The sequence below is a fragment of the Atta colombica genome, unplaced genomic scaffold (genome assembly GCF_001594045.1).
Source record: "Atta colombica isolate Treedump-2 unplaced genomic scaffold, Acol1.0 scaffold189, whole genome shotgun sequence".
Lineage (NCBI taxonomy): Eukaryota > Metazoa > Arthropoda > Insecta > Hymenoptera > Formicidae > Atta > Atta colombica.
Genome location: NW_017259281.1, coordinates 579,286 through 589,133, shown reverse-complemented (window position 1 = coordinate 589,133; position 9,848 = coordinate 579,286). Strand labels below are relative to the sequence as shown.

At 35.2% G+C, this 9,848-nt stretch overlaps 1 protein-coding gene across 1 annotated transcript in view; it reads right to left on the bottom strand.

Annotated features, from left to right (window-relative positions):
- Window positions 1–280: 280 nt before the first annotated feature.
- Window positions 281–9,848, bottom strand: part of LOC108686780 (lachesin-like) — a 70,736-nt gene continuing 61,168 nt past the window's right edge. The window contains exons 6-8 of the mRNA XM_018192245.1: window positions 8,426–8,545; window positions 7,996–8,166; window positions 281–534 (exon numbers count right to left, since the gene is read on the bottom strand). Coding sequence (XP_018047734.1) covers window positions 281–534; window positions 7,996–8,166; window positions 8,426–8,545 — 545 coding nt within the window. The remainder of the gene's footprint in view (window positions 535–7,995; window positions 8,167–8,425; window positions 8,546–9,848) is intronic.

Here is a 9,848-nt window from a genome sequence, read left to right as displayed (position 1 = left end):
TATCCTCCGATTTCTATAGAAGAATTTTGTTTAACGGTGAGCCTTGTTATATTTACGAATGTATCATTCAGCACAGTAATCGCTTTCGTTTAAAATATTATGATTAATTTTCCGTCAGGATTGACATGATATCGATAAGATTCGACAATAAATGTCATGGATTACCGAGAACGCGAGGCGACGGAGCTACTTTGCCGCTATCTCAGAGTTTCCTTAGGTTAGCGAATCGAGCTCGTGGTAAACGTAGTTTGCGTTTAAGGGCAAATAGGTTACGTCTATCTTACGTCGAAGCGACCAAGTGGTGCAGTATGATCAGGACGATGCCGATCGTCGCCGGCGGCGCGTTGTCTCTCGACGTTGTAGACGCTGAATTGTCGTCCGCGTCGAAGGCTGGTTCCAGAGTTGATCCTGTTTCCCTCAGGGATCCTTGATGCGCGTGGTTCAATCTGTGATCGCGATCACCAATCGAATCGCTCGCGTCATCCTCTGATCGCCGATCACTGCCCTTTTTAGAATGTTTAGGTAGCTCCATGTCTGTAATGTAATAAGAAGAGAAAAATTTAATCAACATTTTTCTGGATAACATCGTTCCCTTATTTCAAAAAATTCTCTTATTTCACAATCCAAAAAATTAAATTTTTCGGAAAAGGTGAAGAACTATTTTTTTTAGCTAATCTGTATATTAATTTAGAATATATTGTATTCTAGAAATTCTTCTAATTGTTTAAAAAGTTCTTAAACTTAAACCATATTTGATATTTTTCTAAATCTCTCTTCATCTCTCTTATTTTTGTTTTTAAATCTGTCTTGAACAAATTACTGTACTTAGAGAAAAAGATAAAAAGAATTAAATAAAAGCGAGGATTAAACGCGATCCTTTTACAAGTTGTCGAGTCGATGTGAAGAACGTTAGAGTTGTCGATACTTCTGTTACGCGCGTGCAATGAGAGCGCCAAGCTTGCAGTTTCTTCATTGCTATCGAATTCAAGGCACGACCGTCGAAACATTATTTCAACTGTGGTCAGTCGGCGCATTCCGGTAGTGAGTAGATATCATTTTTTTCCGCATGTGTAGAAGCTCGATGGAAGATATCACACGATGTTTTTACACTCAATGTCATTCGACACGCGAGGCGAATAAAAGTGAGAATTCTTTTTTGGAATTTCGTGCAATGCTATTGTTGCGCGCAATAGAAAACGAATTGACTCGGTTCTCTCTTTTTTTTTCTTTTTTATCTCCAGAAATTCTTTTTTAGCTGTGAGATATGTGCGTATATTTTTTAAATATTTATCACATGAATTTCCTCTGAATATATCTTTGTCTTTGACATCTCTCGCGTATTTTTCAGCGGTGCTTAATATCCTTGGCACGTTCCATTGAAATTCAACGAGCGAATGATGAGCAAGTCGATACGTGATAGCGGGAAACATGATGTTGCAGAGGAGGGGAGGAGAGATACAACGATATGAGACACCATTATCTCTCGTATGTTAGGAGATCAATCGATATGGTTTGCTCTAGGAAATAATTGACGTTAATTTCTCGTACTAGTTTAACGTACTATAGCTCTACATAATCCTCACATGATTAAATTCTATCTATATTAAACGTTATTGAGAACTTCATAGTTATTGCTTTTATTAAGTAGATCTTCCTAAATAGATCTCGAAATTATATTTTACAAAAAAAAGATATATGAAAATCGGTTCAAATCGGCCGAAATAACCGATGAAATTTGATTAAATGTTAATTGTGAAATGTCTTGTTTCGTGTATGTGAACAGAATTATATTAACGTAATCGGATTCGTGTAACTTTAGAATGTCTAACTCCTATATTGATTATATAGCTTCGACGAAGCTACTAAATACCGAAATCACAGAGTTAATTGACAAGATCGTGTTTCAATGATATTGAATTAGATGTGCTCTCTACTAGCCATTTTGCTACTTACTCATTACGGGGCGCTCAACCAGCAGCGAGGCGCAGTTTCCATCCTAATTTTCCTTTTGCTCGGTCAACTCCACTCAGCAATATTGCTAATGAATTTAATCCGAATATATTTCGACGTAAATTCTCTGCGCAAAAATTTCACCTTTGCCTCCGCGTGGAAAATTCACGAATGCGTAAGACTTTTTTTTATGATATATAAAACATTTTCGGCAATTACATTTATCTGAGATTTTTTTGGTTCAAGGATTTGAAAATTGACTCCGCAACGGTCAAACAATTCCTTCGGGAATAAAATTGATCTCGGTAAGTCCGCGACACCCGATATACAACTGCTGTGAACGAAGAGACAGGTTGCGGTAGACCGGTGCCGGTGGTTAGAAGAACTATAAGAAGAAGTAGAAGTGGAAGAGAGGGTGCGGCAGCCCGTCTAAATAGCAGTTTAGCACTGATAACACTTGGCAGACTTTTATCGATCATGTCTGGCAACAGATGGCTCACCCAATTCCGGCGCGTTTTGTCTGGTCGGCTGATATAAACGATAACTAATACGAGACACAGAAGTACGTGGGGCTGGGATGATAGGGAGCAAGAAAAGAGATAACGGCGGGCTGGTGGTCAGATTAGATATTGTTTCACGGTCTTTTAACCGGAGACGTGATGCCCTGACGATCTTTCCTATTGTTTCGTAGCGATTTTTTGACGGTGGTCAACTCGTTTGATTTAGAAAAAACTACATATTATTGGAAACGCAAGTGAAGAAATTTCGAACAACTTTTGAAATTACATACATTAGCGATAATATATTTTTTTAAGTACTGCTACGTGTGCTTTCTTTTTTTTTATTGAAAAAATAATTATCTTCATTTTTCTTTTGTAATAAGTTGAAACCGTGAAGAAATAATAAATTGAAATCGGAAAGACTTGCGCACGTCTAATATATTTCAAATTATTAGAAATCTATACTCAAATTTTTACAATGGAAGTAATATCGATCATTTAATATAGACGACGACTCATCCTTTAAACTGTATCACGGGATATGATAAGAGAGTTTCAAGTATCGAAGAGAGAGATACTCCTGTATAATATAATATCTCAAGAGAAATCAAACCCGCAGACTTATAATTTAAAGCAACGCGATCTTCATCCCAGAGTTACGCCTCTGATATCGAGTCCTCATTTATCAAGGTAAATCCATAATCCCAACCGTGCGCAATCTGTGACAAGAACATCCCTCGGAAGAACGGCGGAAAAGAGGAAAAACCAGTACGGCATGGTCAGACGAGACGAGGAAGGTGGATGGAAAGCTCGGATATTGTTTCGCGGACTTTCGGCTCTCGACATGACGCGCCAACATGCCGCCACTGTCCTCGTACGTTCCATAGCTTACCGGTCCTCGCCCTGCACGGCGCTCTTAAATCTACCGAGTACCGAACCACCCTCCTCTGACGGCGTAGACAGCGCACGCTCTTTTCACTCTTGACTCTTCGCGCCCCGTTTACACCGACGGTTTAACTGTTAATCCTTCGAGTTTATCTGATCGCGTGACTTCAACGAGAAGTTCGAGCACGCCGGGATAGCATCGCGCGCTTCCTCCGCGCGTACACTCGCTCTTTACACGACAGCATGATAAAATTGCCGTCATTAGGATTGCACGCGCGCTCGGAAGCCAGCAGGGTTAACTTACAGATATCAAGCCTGGTTTTGTCCAGTTTGTTATGCCGTTCTATTCGTGTTTTGATAAAGAGATAAACTGAGAACTGGTTCTTTTTATTAAAAAATAGCGATGGAAGAATTTTATATATAATGGTCAAAAGTTTCTGGCCAATGAATAATTTTCTTGTATTGCTCGGATAAAGAATATTTACAAATAAAGATGTAGTATACAAGTATAATATATTTAGTATATTTTAATATATTTTAGTTTTTAAAATATTATGTTCTTAATTATATATAAGAATGTTTTTATAAATAAAAAATCTTCTGTGTACTAAAAAAAGTTACATAAATATATGTATGTACTACTATATTGTAGCCTTGTTATTACACGTTACGTGCAAAGCAATCTTAATAATTTATATTCTATAAATAGAAATTTTAAACAAATATATATAGAACTCTTAATATTAAAACATCGATAAAGACACTGTGTATCGAAACGTTCTGCGTAATGTGTGTTACATACTTTTAATGATGGTATATAGTTTTATAAATTAAAGCAATAGAGTTTGTATTTATTGCTCGTTTTTTGGCCTTAATTCTCCTTTACAATTGTTTTTACATACATGAGCAATATTTTTGATAGAATTATTTTTTATTATAATAGAATTATAAAAGAATTTTATTAACTTATAAAGTTTTGAAAAACTGGATTGATAAAAATTATCGAAAAATTAGATACGTTGGCCGAAAATTTTTAACAGTTATTGTAAGCTATATTGTTATTTCTCGAAATTCTAGTAGTAGTAAATTCTGTTGTATGTTTCACTCTTCTTTATACTCTTGTGATTTGTGTTGAGGTATTTTGATATGCGCGCGGAGATGCAGATGCTGATCGCACCGTTGCATATAAATCTGCAATTTTATGCACGCTTCTCATCAATAACTTGCCCGGAATTTAGCTTCAATCGCGCGACGACGTGTAGAATTTTCGCTACGATAACGCAAAACTCACAACATAATGCGATAATAATTTTTATTGCCAATTTTTAAGCGGATTATAAAAGCTACATTCCATAAAGATGCTAATTTCATAAGAAGAAATACCGACATTATTCATTCTGCCTCGTTTTGAATAGGAAATGTATGAAATATTGCAATATGTTTTAAAAAATATTAAAAAGTGAAAATTACAGTCGCGCACTGAATTATTTATAAAAGAAGATCATAAAATAGTAAAGCGTATGAATAACACATGAATATGAGCATTACACATCGTATCCTTTGTGAATAAGCAAAATTAATGCCAAAAACAGAAATAATCCTGTGAGTACGTACTATGCTTTATTATAATATTATTACGGTCACTCGGAATTTGATCAATATCTATTTCGTTTATTTAAAAGCGCTGGAATAAGTATAATGAATCGATTTGTTACATTTATTAAGTATATCATATCAATTTTCTCTTGTCATGTATAATGCAACATAGAATGAAGAATAACGATACCTGAGAATCAAGTACCTGTACATCATCGAGCCATGTATATTGCAAAAATATTATTTTGCTTAATATTCCTATAAAATTGAACTGTCGCTATTTTAGAAAATAAAATTTTTGTTTTATAAGAACTCGCGAATTATTTTAGAAAGCATTAAAAAATATTACTTTGTTCTGGTCAGATAATTTTAAAAGTTACACTTGAAATCACATTTACTTCAGAGTTCAGTATTTTATTATTCACCCAAAGTCGAAGAACTCATGCCATTCCTATGTAATTAAATTGTTGCCAACCTCATTCAAGCCTCAAATGTAACTTATATTATATATATATATATATATGTAAAATATAAATTTAGATTTTAAATCTAAATTTTTATTCGTTATTAATCTTTATTTAGAATTAAATCTAAATTCTGTGAGTTATTGCCTTCGACAGGCAATTTTTTAGAATTTTTTTCAAGAATGTCGCCTCCCTAAATTTGCTGCCTCATGCATAACTTGTGTTAGCCTAGGCGTTAATACGTTGTACGTTATCATGATCAAAAATTACAGAAAATTCCAACGTGTAAAATGGATTGATTATGCTCGATCGCTATTTCGTGCCAGGAACGCAGGGTAATTCGCAGCTTCGCTGAATTTTCTCCAGCGCTATAAAGCGGAAAATTATGTGACGCGGAATCCGGTAAATAAACTGTGAAAAAATAAGGATACGCTTCGAGAAAAATAAGCGGGAAGTTATGGGCGCATTTACGGCTGATGACACACCGGCGAGAGGACCGCCGTCGAGCCACGGAAAAATATGCCTTTTTTCATTCGTTTTTCGACAGTAAAAGGAGTCTACGTACATGCGGTAAACGGATCGTAACGTTCAATCAGAGTGGAAAATTATGGGGTACCACTCATGAAGACTTATTGCGGTCGTAGAGTCATCCGTCGCATGTACAACGTGAGATATCACCACGCTATCCAAAATTTTAGCTCTATCACGCATATTTTTTATCTCTTATCAAGTGTAATAAAATTGATGTTATTTATCTTAAATTTATGTTATTTGTCTTAAATTTATATTGTTTAGATTTTAAAAAGACAATAAAAATAATATTAACGAAATTTTTTCTGACACAAAAAAAGTTTTACAATTGCGTTTATTACAAGTCTAATTTAGAGATTATTTTCTCTTAAGAAAACGCAAATCTTTAATGATTTTAAATTGCAACTTATTTTTAATTACTATTGTTTTTTTTTAATTTTAGATATTCTGTAATGTATTGCTATATAACATAGAATGTGTGTGTAAACTTATTACTGTAGAACATTTAAACGTTAAGAATGTTAAGAGGAGATATTCTCGGGAAGAAACAGTGCGGATTGTAATCATGTTTTAACCGATATCGCAAAGACATTTTGAAGATTACTGACTTAGGTATTTCATAGCCGGCGGTTGGTGATGGTATTTCGCAGACACACAATAGAAGCGAATTCCATAAATATTATCAGAAGAGTACAGTATTATCTGCGTCATGAAATAACTTACGGTTACGACGGAGACGTGGCTAAGAAACTGTGGAAATTCCGATCTGTCTCGCGGCCGCCGGTCTCTCCGATATCTTAAATAGTAAAACTCGAGAGGAAACTTAATTTCGCAAATACCGATACTTGTAGTGACAGCCGTGCGGTTTCTTCGAGATAAATTCCTGAGATTACCAAAACGACGAGAGTTAGTGTCAGAAATATTATACAAGTGTATGTAAAATATTTCTGTCCAGAGATTTCCATTTTAACTTAATTTTATTACTCTCTTTCATTCTTTGTTATACAATATACGCCAAGTCAGTATGAAGAAGAAATAATAAAAAAAAATGAAAAGAATAAAATCTTGAGCTTTCAAGTCATAAAGCATTTTACAACTTTTACAAACGAATGATTTACATTGTTCATTGCACTTAATCGTTCAATATTCGCGAATAAACGAAAATGGCGCCGGCACAAACAGATGTATGTATTTTTTAATTCTACACGTAAAGCTAATCGTTCGTTATTTTTACAGTGACGTATCGTTACGGGCGACAAGAAATATACGATTGTATTGCGTAATACACGAGACGCTCGTTGCCGTCGATCGTTCCTGCGAGATTGCGACGTATTAAATCGTGCATGTAATGGAAACGGCGATGTCGCAGTGATACGCTGTACTTTCTCGCCGTCTTGGAGCACGTGCAACTACGAATGTCCTCCGCAATCAGATATATGTCTCTGATATCTAGGACTGTTTCAGTGCTTCCGTAGAAAAGCTTTCACTTTCAAAAGTGATATTTTAAAATGAACGTGAACATATATTGCGGGTACAGTTCAATCTACTTTCGAAAAATTACATTTCGTAAATAGAATTTCCGATATTGTAGTATCCTTTTAATGTTATTGGGTTAACTTCTTTTCCAAAAATACTTTAATCTTTTTCCATTCGAATACTTTAATCTTTATAAGACAGAAAAGTTACTATAGTGGCGCTGAAACAGCCATATTTTAAGACAAAGAATGCACAATGAAATAATAAATTATAACAAATTTAACTTAAAGTAAAGCTGCAAGATTTAAAAAAATAGACCTCCGTCTTCTAAAAGTTGATAAATATTCCAACTATCTTAGTAACAGAATTTAGCATGTTCTTCCTACTTATATCTAAGCAGTCTTTAGACTAACTACTAATTTTTTCAAAAAATATATAATAAATGCATTAACTCTGTAAGAGAATTTATGACGGTACGACATCGTTTGTGTCTGACGAAGTTTCCCGAGACTTTCCGGAAACTCCAACTCGCGTAGAGAGAGACTTTACGACCTGTTTTCGCCCTTGTCGACGCGTTAACCGCGGAAACTCACCATAAAGCCGGATGTTCCCCTCAGCGTCGCCAATGGAGTTTTTTGAGATGCACTTGTAGCCACCCAAATCGTGCTTTTGTAGGTTCATGATAACCAGCCGCATCTGCACGCTGTACACTGATGTTTTCACCTCGGACATCGCGTACTTGCTGTTAGTGATTATCATTTCGTCTGCAGAAATATATTTTAAAAAACTAAATTAATAAGAAATATATAAAATTTTATACTTTGAATAAAGCATTTCTATTCAAGATAATTTCTGATTATAGGTAACAAAAAATATTTTCCGTCTCTGTACAGAATGTGTGAATCTCTCAATTATAAAATTTCTTTTAGAATAATTCAAAAGCTATTTTCTTCAACTAATAAGTCATTTATCTTTCAAGTAAATTGAACGACAAGAACTATGCTGATTGTATTGTTCTATTACCAGTTTCTCGGGTCCAATAATTAATGGCCTTAGGTGACGCTTCCACATGGCAGACCAACGTGACGTTAGTTCCGATCGGAGCTCCGACCAGCTGGTTCGGTACCTGGACCATCGGGTGAACTGTAAACCATAATGATTCGATCAGTTGCGATTCAGACTAACGACAGCACAACAGCGGTGATGCACTCGTGCGTGCGCGGTTTCCCGCGAACTAATTTGTCTAATTGAACGTCATCGACTATGACGCCAAAGAATATTTTTCTGATTTGTTTCAAAATGAAGATCTTGGAATGGGGAAACAGCAGTGGTGCATTGTACCACTTGCACAATTCAATCGCCTTACTTCGCAGTTACATTGTGGTCCCTTTGTGCGAGTGCGTCATTAGCGAGCTACGTGAGCATCTCACGCTAATGAAACACGCTGACAGATTGTCATTTAGCGAGCGAGCAGAAAGGATGCATTTTCTATCTCTCCCTTTCACTACCTCTGCCCCTCCGCCTCTCCCTCTCTCTCTCTCTCTCTCTCTCTCTCTCTCTCTCTCTCTCTCTCTCTCTCTCTCTCTCTCTCTCTTTCTTTCTGCCTCATGGCAGCGTCGCTATGACTGCCTTTCATTTCGAGTATCGTAAGCAGCTTTCCATGAGCTGCTTACGTTTTAACAGGCGACCGCGCCGAGTACTTCTTCTTTCGGCCGAAGCTCGGCCAAACGTCGTGTCGTCACAAAGCGCTTACAGTGCGTTTTACAGCGGCTACTTAACCCCACCGACATGAAATTCTACCTTCAGGAAAACAAGCTACCCTGTAGCTCATTGAATTCACTTATGTCTCTTCTGACATACTTTAGTAAAAACTCTGCATTTTGTATTTCATAATTATCGCTATTAATAAAGTTAACGTAATTGCTAATTACGTCATAATACCAAACAAAATATAAAAAGTATAATTTTTTTAATAATGATGAATAAGATATGAGATTGTTAGATTGAGTGTTATTATCTGCACTTTGAAAGTTAATAATAAATTTAGATTGTTGTAATAAATTTATGCAAAAAATTGATGAAATAACTTTACCTTTGTATGTTTTACCTGTGTATGTTTTATGTATTTAAGAAATTTATTTTAAACCACAATAATTAAAGCACGTTACTAAATTGTCGCTTTAATATATATCTTTATACATATAATATTTTATAGAAATCCAAATAGAATACAAAAAAGTCATAATAAAATCAAGATAGTATGAAGAAGTTTTCAGAAAAAAATCATGTCAGTACATTTGATAATAATTTTAACATGATTTTTAAATAATTAATTTTTTATCCAAAAAACCATGTACAAATCATTGTCATGTCAAGAATTTATTATAAAATCATCAAAAATGTATCGAACGACATCATGATTTTCCCTAAAATAATCCTTTTACTT